Raw genomic sequence first — 20,343 nt, 5'->3', positions numbered from 1 at the left:
TCACCATACTCCTTATTAAACAATCAGAACTGTAAAGAAGGTGCCACAATAAATACTTCAAGTCCAGCTGTGTTTGTTTTCTAGCCAATCTCCAGGAAATCTAATAGGCCAAGTAAATCAACTTGGTTTCATGAAGTTTTAGACTAGAATGTCTGCTGACCAGACGAATATGTTTAATATAAAACACAGTCAATATTAACTTAGAAGGTTTTTTTGTCAAATTGGAATAAAATAGCAACATGGTTTTAAATTAGACATGAATTTTTTTACTTGTTAAACTTATTTATCAAGTACTCATTTAAGATGTAATTTAGATCAAGAACTGGATTATTACAATCACCTCTTATTACTACAATTATTACCTCTTTTGAACTAAAATAGTTCTTAATTAATAATAGTAATAATATTGTGAAAAATAAGAATAAAATGAAAATGAACGGTTTAATTTAGCATCTAGAAAGGATATACAAATTAAAGGAGAAAAATTATCAAGATATTTTACTAAAATACACAATTATTTTAAATATGTATAAATATAAATATACTGAAATTGGTACATATGTATATACCTTCTTAATTCCACAATTCAATATTGCAGTATTTGATGATTCAACTATAATGGTAAAATAACAATTTTATCTAAACTGAAAACTTTTCAAATTACTTGAAAAACTGGGCAATGGTATTCTGGTTCTAGAGGTGAGGATGTCTGCTCTTTCTTCAAACAAATCTGACAAAAGTGAGTGTTTGAACAATAATTGTATATTCTATATTAAGAAAAATTGTCAGAAATTAGAATAACATTTTTAATTAGGTTTGGACACAGTTTTCCTCAAAAACATTTTAGCTATTAACTTAAACAAAATAAAGATCACTCCGACATCTTGATCATTAAATCAACCTTTTTTCGATTGAAAATGGTCAATTATAAAAAGGAAAATTGTAGATAAGTGAGTGTTGTGTAGCTAGATTATTTTTCTAGTCTTAAATACATTTAAATGAGCCAAGAGTATTTTCACATTTTTTCTCGTCACATTTTCCAAGTAAATCCTCATGTTGGCACTCATCAATGTCTACACATGTGACCCAGTCATCTCCTAACACAAAACCAAGAGGACATGAGCAATACGGTCCTAATCTTGTGTTGATGCAAACATGGCTACAATTATGAGTTGAGCATGCATCGATCACGATGCAAGATTTTTTGTCATCAGAGAGACGAGTTCCTTTCACATTCTGACAGTCGCATCTGAAGGAGCCCCATGTGTTCATACATTCACCTTGACATGGCCCATGTCCATTTCGAGCTGCGCACTCATTAATATCTGTCATCAAATAATATACTTCAAAATGATAATAGATGTGGTACACAATAATCATCTTGCTTCTTATGCTCAGCAAATAATAATGCTTATTTTAATTAAATTCTAACGACTAATATTTACTTTTCTTTACTATTGTAAGAATCAGTATTGTGGTCTTGTCAACTTTTCAATATTGAGTCCCCGAGTTCGAAGGTAGATTTTTTATAAAGTGTTTCTTATATGCGGGGAACAAAATATCCCATAATTAGAAAATGCATTCTGATAATTATAATAATTTCGTCGGGACGGATAACGCCTTGAAGGACTTAGATTGGTACATACTTTGATAGACACACTGTTGCTGATAGCACCAGTTAACAGGAAGATTAATTCTCCCTCAGCTTCTTCGAGGAAGAGTGGTGGGAAGGGCTGGTTCTTTCCGTAAAAGAACTTATTGGAAAAAATTCTAGTACCCAGAATTTTAAGTTACAAAGAACTTGAAAATGTTCATTGCGTCAGGCAACTATCAAATCAAAATCACTTGGTATCTGAAAAATCCATCAAATTGCTTCACTCTACCTTCCCTATTCTTGCAAGGCATTCAATTACATTTCAGATTTCGGGCAAAGTATCAAACAAGGAGTAAAAAATTTCCAAAAGCTACAAGAATATTTTGCAATGATATTTCACAATGAACACCTGGCCTCTTTTAGTGCAGCAAGAACGAAATAAAAAAAACAAAACCGTTGAAAATAGAAGAAGTACGTCGACAAAAACGAAAGGCCAGAGGAGGGACAATTAGTCTTTAATATTGTCGGTCTGATATTCGAAATTCACCCTGGCTATGATGAACTTCTGGTGATGATACCTAACTACGAACTGGAAAAGATCGTATAATGTGGCCCTTGCAGAACTTCTTTAGATTAGTAGATACGAACTAGTAGAGAACCCGTGGCGTACCCTTAATCAATTCCTCCTTCTGCTCTAGAAGAAGACAAATTCCTTCAGAAGATAACCAATATTAAATAGGTACTAAGAATAAATTTATATAAATCTCATTAGCTAAAAACTAGAAAAATATTAAATTTTGTTTTACCTAAACAAAGTTTTCTAGTTAAATCCAGACGGAATCCCTGAGGACAATGACAACGATGAGATCCGGGCGTGTTGATGCACAATCCTTCGCAACCTCCGTTGTTAAGCAAACATTCATTGAGATCTAAAAATTGAACCTATATTAATAAATTTTAAAATATTTTTAAAATTTTTAAGAGGTATATAATTTTTTTTCCTGTCTAGTTACCTGATGTAAAGTTTCTTTGAGCATACTCTTTCCATTTGGAACGAAATGACGACATATGTTGGTCATACTTATCTATTATTTCAAGATGTTGCTTGTTTCTGTGTCTCTTGTTTGCCTCATCATGAAGTTCATAGATTAAAGGACTACTTTTTCCAATAGAATAGTGTTTCAAACTTTCAACATTTGACTGTGCTTCATATTTTCTTACTGCAGAATCTTGTTTCTTAGGTTCTTCAGCAAGAGTAGCATGAGTTGCAGAATGCTGTTCTTTTTTAGTTACAAAGTCTGATGTTGGTCTTTGAGGAAATCCAGAAGTTTTATGTTCTTTAGATGTGGTTAAATTATTTTCCAGCATTTCATTTTTAATTTTTTTTTCTTTTTTTAACTTCTGCCTTTTCCTCTTGGTTTTTTTACTATCTCGTTTTCTCTTCAAGCGTTTGTTCTTCATATTTGCCTTTGACAATAGGTTTATACGTCCCTGATAAGAGGCATTTGAGCTGTTTCTCAAAATTGTTCTCCATCTTATGCCTCCTTTGTTGATTTTCTTTTTTTTATTTTCGATTTTAGTTCTGTTTGCTGAAATAGAATCAATACACTCATTATAAAGAAGTGACAGAACAGCTGTGATTAAAAATTGAATAGAATTAAAGGTGATATTCCCTCAAAGGATCACAGCTTAGTGGACCTTAAAATTAAAACATATTTTTTAATGTGAGTTTTTAGAGAAAGACAAATAAAATCACGTCGTAACCAATGATTTTGTTAAAGCAATTAATAAATAAGCAATTTGTCAATTGATAGCAGATAATGTCGTCAGTAATATTGTTGACCCTCATTAGTTATCTAACTTTTGAATAAAGTCACATATTACACCTGCAATAAGAGGTATTATGTTGATTAAAAATATCAAATATGTACCTACTAAGAGCTAGTGTTTTGGTTTGTCCAATTGTATCATTCCCTGGGACCCATCTGAAAACAAACTTTGAATAAGCATATATTGTTACTGTTGTTTAAGTGGTTAAAAATGAATTTTCATTATTTTTTTACTTACTTGAAGGGAGTTTTCCTGCTACCCTGAAAAGTGACAGAGTTGTTGGAGGAAACTGGCAAATTGTGTACATCTCTATATTCATTCCCGCTTAGTTTTCTTACTTCCGTATAAAGTGCACTTCCTACTGAAATAAAGATTATGCTCCTATTATCTATGTAATATAAAGTTAAGGTTCAAGGTGTTGGCTCAGTGTTAGCAGTGGATACTTTGCGTTGATTTGTAATTGGAAGATCTACAGTACGAATACCGCAAGTAGCTACATTTTATCAGTTGGAAAAAATGTCAATAGTAAAGGATATGCTTCCGCCCCAGCCACGATACCTAATCGGTAGTAGGATGGTAAGCCCACCAGAAAAAAAGGCTATTACTTTACCTCTACTATTAGTAAAAGTTAATTTTAGCACAAAAACATAAAGGAAATTTAATTGTGAAAAATAAGAGAGTCTAAATTAGTCACTGATTTTTATAAGGCAAAGAGTATCATCGGTGTCTAGTTTGGGCCAAGGATTGTCACATTTTTACGAGAAATACTTGTCGTTTAGGATAAACTCCCCTTCTATGTCGGTTGGATATGAGTTGTCATTGTTTTGTATCTTTTGGTGCTTTGCGGACAGTTCTCTCTCGTTACAGAAAAACACTTTTCACCACTAAGCTGTACAGTATGTTGACCATCGGCCTAATTAGGCATCTTTGTATCTGCTGTTGTTTCCTTTTTTAAGAAATATTGCTGACATCTCGAAGAAGTAGTGAATAAATTTCACTATCATATGTTTTTATAATCACAAATACACATCGCTTCTGGAGCGTAAGTAAAGAGTTGTTTTGCTTTAGGCGAAACTACGTACATCATTGAAGGTGGACTTTCTCAAGGAACTTTTCTATATTTAACGGTTCATACCTTGGATTGTGATACTTTTTTCTTTGCCCATTCCTAAGAATCTCCTCAACTAATATTTTTTAATTTTACATATTCCTCGAAAGTAAGTGTATGGTAATTACGTGACTTTTCGATTTTGAATTTTCACTAATAATGAACGTTTTGAGGTCCAATGAATGGGAAAAATTGGACCATCTTCATCAGTTAGAGAGCAGCATATAATAACTCATAAGAACGAAAAACGCAGAAACTATACAAAGTAAAGCTATTAATTACAAATACCAAATAAGTAATCGTGGACAGAGTTTCTGCAACAAGATAATACTGTCAAAAGGCTTCGAGCACCAATGACTTCATGATGCGTTAAGGCGTTAAACAATGCACAGTTAAGAATAGTTTGAGATTATGTTTAATAGAAATAAGGATATAATTAAACTTTATGTAATTATTTCATTAATAAGAAATAAAATTGCAGCTAATAATCAATAAAGAAATCAAAATATCTAATTTTCCATCTTAATTATTTAAAAAATTACTGAATTTCAGTACCATTCATTACTTGACAAAAATCGTTATATATTTTATTTAATATCTTCTGAGATAATATTACATATCTTAGTTGTAATTGCTGAATATTAAGCAAAAATAATTAGGACTTCTCGATTTCAAATATTTCCTTCAGGGCAAACATTTTTACAAATAAACTAAAGTTATTTAAATGAAGTACGGCTTTTAGCCTTGAACTTAATAAACGAAATCACCAGGAATATCACGAGAAATTTTTAGTAAATGATGAAGCTATTTATTCATAGCTATTTAAGCATGCTAATATTTTCTTTGTTTTGTTTTGTTTTTTGACGAGTGCTGCACCCTCATGATATGTAAATGTAATTCCATGATCTTATAGAACGGTCCATTCTTTATGCATTATAAAACACAAAAGATTATTTCATCATTCCAAACATTATAGAACTTTTAAATTTTGTTAAAGAAAAATCAGAATAAAATATGACTTTGTCATCGTTGAATTATGCGCTTCTAAATGAACAAAGCAAAAATGAAGAATCACTAAAAGTTCAATAAGTAATCTGAAGTGAAAAAAATTGAATTACATTATAGAGAGGAATTTTCTTAAAGTTCCTTTTCGAATTAAATTATTCCTTATTTCAATAATGGATATAAAGTTCTTCTTCTTTCCAGATTAAAATTGAGAGAAGTTTGAAAACTGTGATTTAAATTCTTAAAATGGTGATGATCATAACAGTAATATTAAGGGAAGCGCCGCAAGAATAAGAATAATACAATTATAATCAGAAGTTAGGAGCGCCATGAACTAGGAAACTGGAGGTCCCGCAATCATATGATGGCTCTTCTTAGAGGTTTTCTCTCTAGGAGCCGATATCTCTAATGATGTCTATAACGAGAGAACAGCATCCGGGGATTGGAAGTGAACTGAGAAGGCTTGGAGCGCTAATGATGGTAGAAAGTGACGCACTTAAATTTGTAGCTTGGGCCCTCGCCTTAGGATACTCTCCTTTAAATAAATATAAATATTCATTTATAATTTTAAAAAATCCCATCTTTTACCTTAAATTTTTTTAGAAAAATACAAACTTTACTGGACCTAGCTCTCCTCTCTGTTGGCATTTCATTTTACAGGAATATGTAATCACCAAACAGCGCCAGCCTATCCTTTCCGTAATTATAAATAACTTTTGATCTGTGCATCTCTATTACTTAAAATTCCTTACCGGCAACACTCATTGCATTCCATGTTTCCAGTCTTAAAATCCATTTTACCCTTCGTCGGAAACCTTAAAATCTTTCCAGCTCTATTATTTTTCGTTATTTAATCAATTTATGATTAGGGAATGGCCTTACGTGCTTCAGCACGATAGGAGGGTTACTCCCTTAAGCTTACACAAACGCCTTATGTGATTCCCAAGAAAGGGGAGCCAGAAAAAGAAAAAAATTGGCTGGATGAAAAGGAAAGGGACTGGAAGAATAGATAATAGATAGAAGTGGCTGGTAAAGTCATCCGAACCAAATACTCTAAAAATTAGTTACTTACAGTAATGAAAATTTAAGTAATGAAAACAATTCCAATAATCCTATTCAACCTTTTTAATGTCAACTTATTGATAATAAATAAAGTTATCAGAAACAGGAAGATGTCTTATTGTACACGTTCCAAGAAAATTTAGCATGTTTCAGCAGCGATTGAAAGGGCGTGTGTGATCGCAACCATTTTTCTTTTAGTTTCCTTTCGGCTGTGGAAACTACAGCTTGAAAGAGAAAACGAGGGTGGCGCGCCTGGGTTCCAACCCGGTACCTCCCGGAATATTATTACGTTCTTTAGAAATTATGTTCCTTCAAGTCCATTTTTCTTAATTTATATAAGTGAAACAGTAATCTGTAAAATATAGAATTAACGAAATGTTTTACTTCTGCATTATTCCTGAATGATAATTTACAGTGGGCGGATGTTAATTTATTATGAAAAATTGACTGTCTACAATAATCTTTATTGGCGAGATGATTTATTAAAAAAACATATCTTAAGTTTTTTTTTGTTAGTCATTTTAAATTTACTAGCTGATTTGTGAATGTATACATTTGTACGAGAGAGGAACCAAAACTAATAATCAAAAGTTATATAAGATAGAAAATTTAATGTACATATGATTGTAATAGATTGTCCTTAGAGTTCATTTCTCAATTATTCCAATTCTCCCTTGCACATTTACATTCATAAATAATGAACCTATCGTTGTAAACAAAACACCATCATATTGTTTGTGAATGATTTATTTAGATTATAGAATAGTTAACTAAGAATTATTTGAGCGTAGTACTAGACTGTAAGTGCTGTATTGTAAATGGAAATGAGTGGTGTAATATTTAATTTATAATATGAGAAGAACTGTTTGCTCCAATTTGCATGCCCTAAATCTGGCATATTAATCAGTTTATGTATATGTAGCTAGACTACATAAGATATATGTGTTCTAAAACACACATATATTGGTTTCTCTCCATTCTACGTTTTTTGTTATCTTTCAATAAGGAATTCGTCATGAAACATCACAATGAGTTTTTAATGAATGTCCTAATAGCTCTTAATATGGACATTTGCAAAAACTTAACTGAAATAAACAAAAAAGTATAATGGAACCCTTTCACGTCATTCTCTTACCGGAATTCTGGACGTTTTAAATCCTTTTCCAGCATAAGGGAGCGGACCTGCTTTTCCAGTATTCCACTAATGCCAAGGTTTTTGTAAACCGGTACTAGTCAAAGTTATAAGCAATTTAAAGTTCAATTTTTTTTTAATCCTGAAAACCAAAAGCGTTCAAGAGAGTCGCTTTCATTGCATGAAACATCACGATAGACCGGGCTTGGTTGAGCTACTGTACCTCAAATACCTATCCTAACAAATGAGACTGTAGGCTAGATCTTTGCAGCATCCGCGGTTTTGTCGAAACTAATGATGATGACGATGACTTGAATTGCAGCTAAAAAGTCTATTAACCAAAATCTTTTGCTCCAGATTTTTTTAGAAGCTGCCTCTAGTGTGTGCCTAAAGGCTGTCACTTCTCTGTCAAAGTTGGAGGCTAGCTTATAAACTGATTAAGAAAGCTGGAGTGTTCAGTAATAAACTAACAAGAAGCGTTGCTCAAGGCTTTTGCAGCTGAACCTCAATATGGTTCTTTTAGGAGGACAAAAGCCTTCATGAATAGAGAGAGGGTAGTAATTTTGACGGTACAGTAAGCATCCCTTTTTTCATTTATTTATTTTGCAACTGGATACAAAGTACAACAATCAGAAGAGATGAGGACGAGGAAATTGTGCAAAAACATACACACAAGCATACATCTAAATGTAAGTATACATATGTATATATGCTTCCGATTCTAAGATACAAACTTCGAAATTAATAATTTCAAATATGCAAATAGATATAATAAATATTCTTCCGAGAAAATCTATTTTCTGAATAGTTCTCAGGGTAAACCTCCAAAACGCCCTTTTAATTATTTATTGATACTTCACTTGAATAATAACAACTATCATTTTATTATGATATTTCAAGCATTATTGAATTTCAAATTTTAGATAAAACGGGAAATGAACTTTATTTAAGAAACCTATAATTTTTACTTGTAAAATTTATCTTGTGATAGAATATTATTGATCATTTCTAGGTTTGCAAAGTAATATTTACACGTAAAATGTATTGATTAATCCAGTTAGTAATGTGAAGTAGTATTTGTAATCACTCAATGTGTCATTATCATAAAATTTGTTTTTTGATTGAAATAATTGTTATTTTAGAATGTACAATAAGCCCAGATAAATAATGGATAATCTTACCTGATAAGAGAAAATAAAAGAGAAGTGTAATGTGTGAACTATCCATCTAGATGGTAGAACAATACACAAATGATCATTGATCAATGGAAGTTGTGTGGCCAACTTTCAGACAAGAGATCCTAGCACCCCCTCCAGATAGATGTATGTGCTTTGTTTCCCCGGGTCCAAACTACTTCTGAGGAACTGCTACACATATGCTTCACGCTAATGAGCATTTTTACAATCTGTTTCTGCTGAAAGGGATGTAAATTTTACAGTCTCCTTGTTAAGAAAAATCTGTTAAGAAGCCTCGTATACTTTCCACTCGTCCAGTTATTAATGTTATAATTGACACATTATTGAGATTTAAATGGTCTCAACTACAATAGAATTAGTTCTAGGAAATCCACTGAATGAGGCTTATGTTCGACATTAATTAATCGCTTTATCTATACCTTCTTCAGCACCTCATTTCACGTCTAGATAGCCAGTTTTACAGGATAAAGGTTTCAAATACATAAAAGTGATTGCGCGATAATCCATAATTGTTACCTGCTATCAGCCTTCAAAAGAAGAAGTTCGTCCTGCAATGTTTAGATTTTATATTTTGTATTTTCAGCGAAAATGTTGAATCTCTTAAATTTGAAAATGTGGATTAGTTGAATTGATATGTGAGTGTTTCTGCCCTAATCCAATCTCAAATTGTAACTTCCTTACGGTAGTAAAATATGCTCTAATGCCACAAAGGGCCCAACTTACTCCTCGCAGAGAACGGCTGATTGTAAATTCAAAAACAAGCTAAGAGTTGCGAACGCTAGAACCAAGAAGAAGGAACTGAGTTTAGTTCCTATTTGCTAGCCGGCGGTTCCGTAGATATTCACGTTCTTTGCAAATGCCTCACTCTGTGTCTATGGCAGTAATCTTCTTTAGTACGATTTTCGTTCTGTCATTCAAGTAGATTCAGCAAGTCTCGTTAGACCTCAACATCATCTAGCTACTGCTCTAGCAGAAGTATGATTCCTTCAGTCATTTTTCAATGGTCTACAAGCAGATGTATACGAAAAACCACCAACAGGTTCGGGGCCAGAGCCCTCGTCGTTACCTTCTATGCGCCATTACCTCACTTAGTCTTTCGATATTGAGGTTCACTATCATTCGTTGACGAACTATAGCTTTTGCCTTCCAATGTTCTTCCAAACGTTTAATGTAAATTCGAAATTGGAAGGAAATCTTGATAAACACAGGAAAAGAAAGTGGAGTGTCATTCCAGATTCTTCCTTTCAAAATACCCTCTGCTCCTGGTCTATTCTCTAAGTTTTGATGAATGTTTTAAACAAATAAAATGTGAAATATCTAATAAACTATTCTTTCATATTAAGTGACAACTATAATTCGTCTAATGCTAATTATTACTGAATTGAACAAATGTTAAACAAACAATATTTATTTTATTGATGACGCCATTCAGAGTTTGTATTTGATGAACCTCACCACCTAACAATTAGTACGCACTTATGCAATCTACATATGGAAACAATAAATTAGTTATAAAAAATAATTTAAAAATGTGGTGTAAAATAATTTTCTTCTTGTGTCTTGCACCTCTTGCAATTGTTATATCATTTCCGATCAAACTTGATACCAGTCAACTAACATCACAAGAACTCAAAAGTAAGGAACATTTCAATTTGTTAACTTTTAAATTTAATTTTTCTGTTATTGTATTTATTTCCATTCCTTGTTATTGTGCTAATAGTGAACCATTCGACAGTTTTAGAGTACATTAGTAATAACACAAACAGAAAAACATTTTTAAGTCACTTCCAGACACCAGAATGCAATTGTGAATCGTTAACATGCGTTTGTTGTTTAAAATTTATATTGGCCAATGATGAACGAGAAAGTAATCCATCTTTATATTAATATAATATTAACCTTAATAAAATGTGAATGATGTAGCTTAAAACAATGTGACCAATGTTACAGTCTGTTTGGATGCTGGCTTTGATGAGAACGATATGAAGGCTAATGTGCAATTGACTTTTGATCGGGAAGAAATATTGACATATTCATTGAGAGGTAGGTGCCATTAGAGTTAATTCTAGCTTTTTTTTTGTTTTTTTTTACTTTCCTTACTTCTAATAAATGGAAATATTCTGATTCTAATTTCCAATCGTCTGAATCCTAATTCGAAATTAATATTTCTGCGAAAATAATAATAGTAAATAATAATGACTATATTATTCTAAAAATATATATTAAATTCTAATTCCAGAATGTCTCTAGAACCAAAAGAATAAGAAGCGCAGACTGCGCCTTTATTCCGTTAGATTCAACATCACTACTAGATTCTATATTCTCCTAGACCAGGGGTCGGCAACCTATTTCAAGTAGAGAGCCATTTTTCCTTAAATAATTTTAATAAATCTTACCAAGAGCCGCAGAGATGATAGTGTAAACAACTCTGTAGACCATTTGAACTTGCAAATTATTATTTTATGATATTCAACAACCTTTAAATGTTTTAAAACTGTTCGGTAGGACAGTGGTAAAAAGGGTTGATCGTCAACTTTGACAATTTTATATATTTATTTTCACATATTCAAAGTAAATAAACGAATAAATAATAACTAAACCTTTATTTGAATGAAAATGGAGGCAGTCTTTTATAATTACGTACTTTGTTTTAATATAATTCTATTCAATTTCAAACCTATCACATTTAAAATCATTTTTGGAAAAAAATATCTTTACTTTAATAAATGAACTTTTCATTTGTTTCAATAAAATTGAAATATACAATTTATTTTGGACAGGCTGAAGAGCCACACAATTTGGATAAAAGAGCCGTATGCGGCTCGCGAGCCGCGGGTTGCCGACCCCTGTCCTAGACTAATCCCCTAGAGATGCGCCAATTGAATTTGATGGTTGTTTGGCCAATTATTCTTGTAGTTAGCAAAGTTTTCATCCATTTTGATTTCGTGATATCCAACACGGTGTTATACTTTGAATATTTTTAAAAGTATAATTTCTAATGCTCCTAAAATTGCCTCATTTATTTCTACTAGATGCTACTCCAACACTAGCTGTAACGAAAAAATTCAAATATTGTTTGAAATGAAAAAATTATGATAAGCACAATTCAGATTAGTTCTAAAGTTTTTCCTATTTGTTTAACCATCCCGAGCCCTTGTGGTCAGATAGAGAAGGCTCATCAGTTACTTTCCGATTCTGGACTACTGATGCCCAACTCCAAGTTGCATAACTGGGCAATTTCCCTAAATGATAAATGGCTCAGTCCTTCTAATAATCATTAAAAAAAAAACTCAGCCCTTTTGTTGTTGCTCCTACTTTACTACACAAAGTTTTGTGCAGAGTGTACTTAGTATCTGTTGCAGAGTGACAGTTTCGCTTCTGACAAGCCTTCATCTATTCTATGCACCTCCACAGGTGATATATTATGGGCCTATTACTTCTTTCTAGGCTCCATTTTCTTTCTCTTACTCTAACAGCTGAAATGGAAAATATATTGGTTTCTTTTCCGATTATCTTACATATTACTAAGATAATCTTAAAATTATATAAGATGGCTCAGCTGGTGAGTAAAATTCTCACAGTTGATTCCAGGCTTGACCCACACGTCAGTACTAGAAAAGCTTATTCTTACTGTTTTTATAATTATTACTATTACTTTCTCTTTTTTGGACCTGCGGTAAACAATTCCATTTATTATTCTAATGACTAGGCTTCCATGGATGCGGTACGCCATCTCGGTTGACCAGCTGGTACTCTTACTGGGAACCATTATATGGTCTAGCCTCTAGATTCGTGGAGTTATGTTTATTAATAGGGTCACCTAAATAGGAAACAGCCTAACTTAATGCTGGGCCCGGACGTTCTTCTAGCAATAGAAGGCGAGACTTGGGCAGAAAAAGTGCACCACTCCGACTTTGGCTTTATGTCTCTATTTGCTTGAGTTCCTGGCTCCTCTAAATACTTCAGACTATTCTGCTTTACATATTTTCCTCAGATAGCCCTTCATTTGTTTCTGATAAGACGGAGATGTATGGATTTAAATCTAATCGTTTCGCTGTAAAATCTTAACTCTAATTCCAGACAACCAGCAATCGTTTGTCCTTGCGTCTTTTCACAACTTTGTGATCTCCTCTTCTTTGACTCCTAAATTGGCCGTAATATTTTTGTATAGTTTCAGAAGTTCTTCTCCAATTCTGGTGCTTACTAAAAACTAAAAAATTACTTGGGCAATTATAATAAAGTAATTCGTACTCTTTTTTTTTACAGTGACAAATGTTTGTGTAAATCTGCCGATACCATTGTCAAAAGTGAAAATCTGTATAGATGCATATAAAGTAGATGTGAAAGACATGCCATCAAGTGGTATGTTCTGCATGAAAGCAGAACTAAGCCTGTTCATTCCATTTCTAAATGTAGATTTTAATTGTGTAAAATGGGAACATGAACAATTAACGTTGTTATCAAATGATAATGCTGAAGAGATTACAGCTACGGTCAACGTTAATCTAAATAGTGATAGATTGGAATTAACATACAACCCACCTATATCTACAAAATTAGTGCAACAAATTAAAGATCTATCACAACGAGTAGCAGTTACTGTTGCTGCCAAAGACAAACGTTATGCCAGTTTACTTAAAGAAAAGCCAAATATATGGCAGCAAAGCTAACAAATGGAAGTTATTTAGTAATGGGATAATGATCAATTATCATGTATTATCATCAGGAGAGTAACTTTCTATTAGGCCAAGGCTGAGCATGCCTAAAATTGTCTTTGAAAAAAAAAAATGTCTTTATACTTTATTATAATAATTTGTCATCTCACAAATATAGCTTTTAAACGGCAATCAATTTGCAATAAGCTCACTAAAGGCTGTCCCTTGTCTGCCTCTTACAGTTGCAGTTCTACTTTTCTAAAAAATGAGCTTCTTGAGGTATACGAAGGAACGCAGCACTACGAATAGTAAACACGCCATCGGCTGATTTCCAAAAGATGAGACGCACGAGGTTCATATCTTGCTACCATTTTGAAAAGAATGCGCTTTTATACCTTATTAGAATGTATGATAGTATTTCTATGTTGAATTTCTAGTCAGAAATTTGTTTTATCAATGCCGGTCTTGTTTATTGTTTCATTCAAGATAAATTAGAGTGATATTTTTAATTATTATGGTTTAGGCTCAAAAGTTATTATAGTGAGATTATAGTAAAAATGATTAAATTATTGTTTTATTTATTTATAAAAAGATGCTCTAAATGGAAAAAAACACAGATGCCTCAAAAGGAACTCGGTCTTATTTCACTGTCTTAAATTGTTAGGAGATAGGAAACTTAAAGAGCTATTCTTGATCATTTTTTAAGGAAGCTTAATTTGAAATATCAAACCTGACGGACTGCAGGCTCTAAAATTATAGAAAATTCGACACTTGTCCGAATTGGAGGAGGAAAATACTTTATGATATGATAAGAAATCAACTCAGGTCTGCCAAACTCTTGGACAGTTCTATTCTCTCAAAAACTGACGCCAGCGATGTAACCGCAGGCTCCAGACTTAGAACATGTATTTACTCTGATCAGATCTTTTTCTTATGCTTACCTTTACAAAAATTAAACTGCACTAAATAACCTGCAGATATTCCGAAGTAAAGTACTGCGTTTAGCTTTGGATGCACCGTGGAAAATCTCACTGGAGGCTTAATATACCCACAATAAAACTCTTCATGAAAATAAAACACTCAAATTTCTAAGCTAACTATGAACTAGAAACGAGTCAAAGAACAGAACACCGTCTAGGACAGAAAACAGCAGAACTTGCTAAAAAAAATTACCAAAACTTCATGATTTACCTTATTTTGTAATTTATATGAGGCAGAAATAAGGTGCTAGACAAATGCCAATTTTATTTTTTTTACAACATCATCTAAATTTAAGGAAATTAATAAACTGTTACAAAAAAAAAAAATACCGCTCGAAAGTTAGAAAAAGCATACAATCATTAAATCATACAATCTCAAAACTTATTTATGTATCATACTTAAACTTTAGTTTTTGTATACTAAATTGTTAGCAATTACAAACTTGGTGTTAAATAATGTTCTGAAAATTAAGTCACTAAAAATTCACTCTCTTTAATTTCCTCAATTTGGATTTACCAGCTCCATAAAATTAACTTCTCTGAATTAAGAAAATAAGATGTGTAAATGGTGTTAAAACGCATTATCTCAGTCACTTAGAATACGTACTTAGAACATTTACGTATTGTGAAATAGATTTTTACATGATAAGAGGGTTAAATAATTTTGAATAAAGCTTGTAGGATTGTTCGGATGAACTAGATTTATTTTAATCAAAAATACTATAAATATTTACACAAGTGTAACATTTCCGCTATTCTAATTAAAAGCATTCACGTAAGTTTAAAAGATAATAATTCATTACATTTTGAGGTCTCCAGATTGTTATGTAAGTTAAAAATGACTTAAGTGATTTCATTTAATAAATTTAATTCAAATTTTATAATCAAATAAAACGGTAATATGCTATAATTTTATAAATTCAATTAAGTTTCAGAGAAAAAGTATTTGAAAAAGAATGCGTTCTTCTAATATTGTCTTTGTTGTGTTAATTTACTTATTTTCTATACATTTGAGTAATGAAGATTACTCTGATAATCCACAAAATCTGCTAAAAGGCTTAACAATAGCAGAACGTGCAGGTAATGACTGACTAATTTTTCAGTAAACAGTGAATTGCTTTATTTTTACTTTTTCCATTACAAGTATATCATCAAAATTTCTATTTAGTTTTTGAGGATATTGCAAGAGGGCTAGGATCAAGATTTGTCTCAGGATTCGTATCCTCTCAAGAATGTTATAAGGCAAATTTCACTTGTAAAATGTGTGTTGGTTTTCTTTTAGCTGGAGAACCGCATAAGAGTAAGTATATAATTTTTATTACCATTATTTCTGGAATAATAATTATTATTGTAAGATGCTAATAATAAGCAATAATTTCTTTTATGGAAAATTTAAATTTTCAAAATATGGCAAGTTTAAATAAGGACTGTTACTGAAGAAGGTAGTCAAATAAAAAACGAAATTTCTTTATAATTAAACTAAATTTATTTTCAACTTTTCGTCCACAGACAAGACGAATTATGGCGATCGTATCTAGAGCTGAACATGTGTGAGAATGAGTGTGTGTTTTCTAGGAAAATTCCCTTCTTTATTTAGAGGAATTGGACTCTAACAATGTGAATTTAGATTGCGCACTCTAGCTCCACTATTCTTATAGTTTGGGTATATCGTTTGGTAGGGTAAAGAGACTGAACCTATCAATGGATCGAGGGCTCACTCTAAGTATTCTGCTTTGATTTCGTCGACGCTTCCAAAACGAAGATTTCGGTGGAAATCCACCAATCTGAAATGTGACTTCTTCTAATTTTTTTTCCGACAATACAACTAATGAATCTATTTAAACTTTTTTGTCAAGAACACTCTTTTATGCCTTTTATAACTAGAAATTTTGATTTCTATGGGTACACAAAAATATTACATCCTCAGTTCATTACACCGTATTTCAGTAGTACATTTACTTGAACATCAAATTTCACTCCTTCAGTATAATATGGAATATTAAGCGACTTGAAGGTATTTCTAGAATTCCACTTGGAATAAAGTCGTAATTCCTATGTGCAATTTAATTCCAAAAAATAATACCTAATTCGTAATAACAAAATTTACTGTAAAAACCAAAATTAATAGATAAAATAGAAATTAAACACTTTAGGATCTCAATTGCAATTTTACTCTAGTAAAAAAAAAATATATATCTTTCAACTCTTTTACACAATCTATCGATAAAATTCCAAAAGCTCGATGATAATTTGAACGATGCGGCTGCAGATAGTGCTTCCTATATAGTGAGCAAACTGGACATCTTAAGAAGAAATGTTCCAGGTCTCTTTCTCGTGCATGTTGCAGATTGTGCATAATGAACCAGAATCCAGTTTATAGTAGATACCCTGATAAGTTACCCTGGGCTCTAGAAACTCTAAGTTGCCCAATTACACTTATCATATATATTGTTTTTTTATAAAATAAGTATGTCACGCCAAGTCCTAGGCTACTAATTTTCCTGTAAATAGAACTCCTAAAATAGGAAAAAGGTGGAAGTATAAAATGTAAGTTAGTTTTACTGAAATTTTCTTTTTTTCTAACGTTGTATTTTTGTGTCATGTGTGTTATACATACTAGGACAGCTAGTTTTAGATGAGGAGATGCATAAAAAAAAAATGAAAAATACAAAATCTACTTTAGTTATCCTATAATTTCCTTGTTTTCTGGTCTAACATTATACTTTTATGCCAAGCTATGCTGTAGACATAAGGTTGGCTTGCATTCGAGTTGAAATTCAGAAAAAAATAGAACAAATACGAAATCGTCATTAGTTTTACTGGAATTTCCTTGTTTTGAGTTTCTAACATTGTAATTTTATGCCAAGCGTATGCTTTACTCATTAGGTCGGCTAGTTTTGTTTGTAGAGATTAAAAAAAAAAATGAAAAATATAAAATCTTCATTAGTTTTACTATAATTACCTTGTTTTCTGTTCTAACATTGTATTTCTATGCCTAGCATATATTATACACATTACTTCGGCTGCTTTTGGATATAGAGCTTTAGAAAAAAAAAGGAAAAAATACGAAATATTCGTTATTTTCCTGGAATTTCCTTGTTTTGTGTTTCTAACATTGTATTTTTATGCCAAGCGTATGCTGTAGACATTAGGTTGGCTTATATTCGATGTTGAAATTCAAAAAGAAGGGAAAAAGTACACATTCTATATTGTTTTCTGGAATAAAAAGCTCTTTAGATAAGGTATTATTAATCCACTTTTCTAACAGATTAGGTATCTTCCTATGAATGAGATCTTCTGATGCCCACAGATCTACTTCTCCCTCCAAACACAGGGCTTCTATCAATTGAAGCGTCCAATTGTATTCAACAGTTTTATTATTATGTATGCTATGTTCTTATATAGTGCTAAAAAGAGTTTACTTTTTAGTATGCCTGATTGGTGGATTTCTGCTTAATACTTTATCTGCCTTTTTTACATTCTCCTATGATTCTCGTGTAATCTGGATACAACATCTTTATTGTAAGTAGTTTTATTAAAATTTAAAATTATTTGATTTCTAAGAAAAAATATTTCATTAGACTCCGACCTCTGAATATCTCATAAATGATAATTAGCGACATCCATATTTTTCCTCTAAACTTAAGTACACTGTGAAGCTTAATTGTAGATTTAGAAAAGCTTAATTGTAGATTTTCAATGAATTTCCTCAATCTACAGAAAAGAAACTAAAATTAAGAAAAGATATTCTTTTGCTAAGAACTATATTTTCTAGATAAATACCGTCTTTTTTTTATGTACAGTTAATTCAATCTGCACTGGACTTCCTCAGCCTCTGAATAAAGTTAGCGTTTGTTTACAAGCTTACAATATCTCCATTTTGGATGCTCCTGGAACAATCGCAATTTGCCTCCGTATAGATTTAATGCTTATTTTGCCAATTATAGGGATAGATTTAAATTGTATTAAATTTGAAACTGGCAAAGGTTTGTTTCTTGATCGGGGCGTCGACTCACGGCCAAAATCATTGATTGAAATAAATATCGATAGGGGAAAGCCCTCAATATCTTTCAATGAACCCATGTTTTGGGAAGACATTAAATCAATTTTGAGCCGTATTCAAGCGGAACAAGGAATACTTAGAAACAAGTATATAATGGGTTAGAGCAAATGATACAAAGTCTAATAAGGGAGCATAAATTGCTGAAAGCCATAGAGACATTAGTGTAGCAAGTGTAGTGGGCATAGTATAAAACGAATTAATGGGATAACTATAAACATTTTTACATTTTATTTGCGCTTATCGTTTCTCTTTAAAATATTATTTAAACAATAGTTTCCTTCTTAATAACGAGATGTTATGTCGATAGATTAGTGTATTGACACTTAACTCAAAATTACAGGAGTGCACATGTAAAAATGTACATAGATTAAAAATAAATATGTTCATGGAGATATGTTACGTATAATTATTAAGTACCTGCTGACGAAGGAGAATGTAATATTACGAAGTAGTCAAATATTAAGTAATACCTAATCCTACAGTTCTCTGAAATCAGTCAAAAAAGTATTATTTTCTAATTTCAGCTATTTTATAGTTAATACATTAATATTTATATATTTTTACTTTATATAGGAGATTATATATAATAAAATAAAGATTATATAAAATAAAATATAATTTTAGTAATGAATCTTGATAATTTCAATTAATTGACTGCACCTTCTGGTGAAAAGAGGGACGATGAAATTTGAGTTGTACCTTTGAAGAGCTATTTGAAAAGTGAGTACATTTTTATAGGAAAAGTGTTTCCAACTCCCGAACAACTTGAAGGCTCTTTCCATTGCGGGACGGAACAGTTTTTTTTAGGGAAAAGCACATTTACTTTTAAAAAGAAGCTGTAATTCCAAAATTAACTTCATTGCGACTGAATATAATATGATAAGAAACTACAAGAAACAATATACATCAGAGAATTAGAATTGGTAAAAGGTCAAGCTCTAGATCTCTAGTGTGCGATTGAAGCTTTCACGGTGAGCGATAGACGTTGTCCTCCATTTCGACAGTGGTGGACCGAAAACTTTGACAATAAAAAAAAAGTCAACGTCATATCCAAATATATGGAAAATGATATTCAATTTATTGAAAACTTCACTCATTCATAGCTTATAGATATCAAATATTTACTTATTGTAGCATCCGTCTCAAGGAATTAATGATTAATTAAAGAGAATTTAAACAATGTAATCAGCTTCCGTATTATTATTAGATTTTACATCAACAGAAATGCAGTATCTAATTGAATTTTTTGGGCTAACATACGTGTAGTACAAAGACATAAATTGGACAGAAGATGTTCACTAAACCTCCACTCGAAAATTCTGAGAACTTTGCAGTAAATTAAGTAACTGCAGAATCTGTGAACGGTGAGAAAATTTTACTTCCAAAGAAAATACGAAAATGGGAAAAGTTAACTACTCCTATGCTAGACATAAGTAGCTGGAATTATAGGAAATATGGATACTGAGGTGAAGTGTACTTTTTTATAGGGGCAAAAATTATTAAATCCATCGAATCGGACTGATAGCTAATAGTGTGCAAAGAATGAATATTCCATGATTTGTCAAGTTAAATAAGGTTTTTGACTAGGATTGGAAAACCATCAAACAGCGCGCTATCACGGCAAACGAGCCGCTATGCTTTATTATCGTTCACCAAATTCAATATTTAAGTAGTTATAATCTAAGCTTCTTCATTGGAGTCAACATTCTTTGGTTTAG

General features: G+C 31.8%; 3 protein-coding genes across 5 annotated transcripts; 2 read left to right on the top strand and 1 right to left on the bottom strand.

Moving 5' to 3' along the window:
- Positions 1-426: 426 nt before the first annotated feature.
- Positions 427-9,068, bottom strand: LOC141448928 (uncharacterized). 2 transcript variants are annotated; one of them, XM_074117793.1, is made up of 6 exons: positions 8,913-9,068; positions 3,662-3,785; positions 3,530-3,579; positions 2,608-3,183; positions 2,401-2,523; positions 427-1,325 (listed from the first exon to the last, which is right to left on the bottom strand). In XM_074117793.1, the coding sequence occupies exons 1-6, from the start codon at positions 8,956-8,958 to the stop codon at positions 985-987; spliced, it is 1,260 nt and encodes a 419-aa protein (XP_073973894.1). In that variant the 5' UTR covers positions 8,959-9,068; the 3' UTR covers positions 427-984. The 2 variants fall into 2 exon arrangements, with proteins under 2 accessions (XP_073973894.1, XP_073973895.1); XM_074117794.1 differs by having other exon boundaries at positions 3,662-3,782; positions 8,913-9,053.
- Positions 9,069-10,366: 1,298 nt separating this feature from the next.
- On the top strand, positions 10,367-13,774 carry LOC141448926 (uncharacterized). 2 transcript variants are annotated; one of them, XM_074117790.1, is made up of 4 exons: positions 10,367-10,562; positions 10,663-10,794; positions 10,878-10,970; positions 13,194-13,774. In XM_074117790.1, the coding sequence occupies exons 1-4, from the start codon at positions 10,406-10,408 to the stop codon at positions 13,595-13,597; spliced, it is 786 nt and encodes a 261-aa protein (XP_073973891.1). In that variant the 5' UTR covers positions 10,367-10,405; the 3' UTR covers positions 13,598-13,774. The 2 variants fall into 2 exon arrangements, with proteins under 2 accessions (XP_073973891.1, XP_073973890.1); XM_074117789.1 differs by having other exon boundaries at positions 10,648-10,794.
- A 154-nt stretch (positions 13,775-13,928) lies between these two features.
- LOC141448927 (uncharacterized) lies at positions 13,929-19,197 on the top strand. The gene is made up of 5 exons (XM_074117791.1): positions 13,929-15,389; positions 15,492-15,642; positions 15,731-15,862; positions 17,992-18,084; positions 18,366-19,197. The coding sequence occupies exons 2-5, from the start codon at positions 15,519-15,521 to the stop codon at positions 18,725-18,727; spliced, it is 711 nt and encodes a 236-aa protein (XP_073973892.1). The 5' UTR covers positions 13,929-15,389; positions 15,492-15,518; the 3' UTR covers positions 18,728-19,197.
- The last annotated feature ends 1,146 nt before the right edge of the window (positions 19,198-20,343 follow it).

Source organism: Rhodnius prolixus, unplaced genomic scaffold (assembly GCF_049639745.1).
Source record: "Rhodnius prolixus isolate KJV_2025 unplaced genomic scaffold, Rpr scaffold_2, whole genome shotgun sequence".
Lineage (NCBI taxonomy): Eukaryota > Metazoa > Arthropoda > Insecta > Hemiptera > Reduviidae > Rhodnius > Rhodnius prolixus.
Note: the sequence above shows the minus strand (reverse complement) of the source record. Positions and strands in the feature narration are given on the sequence as shown.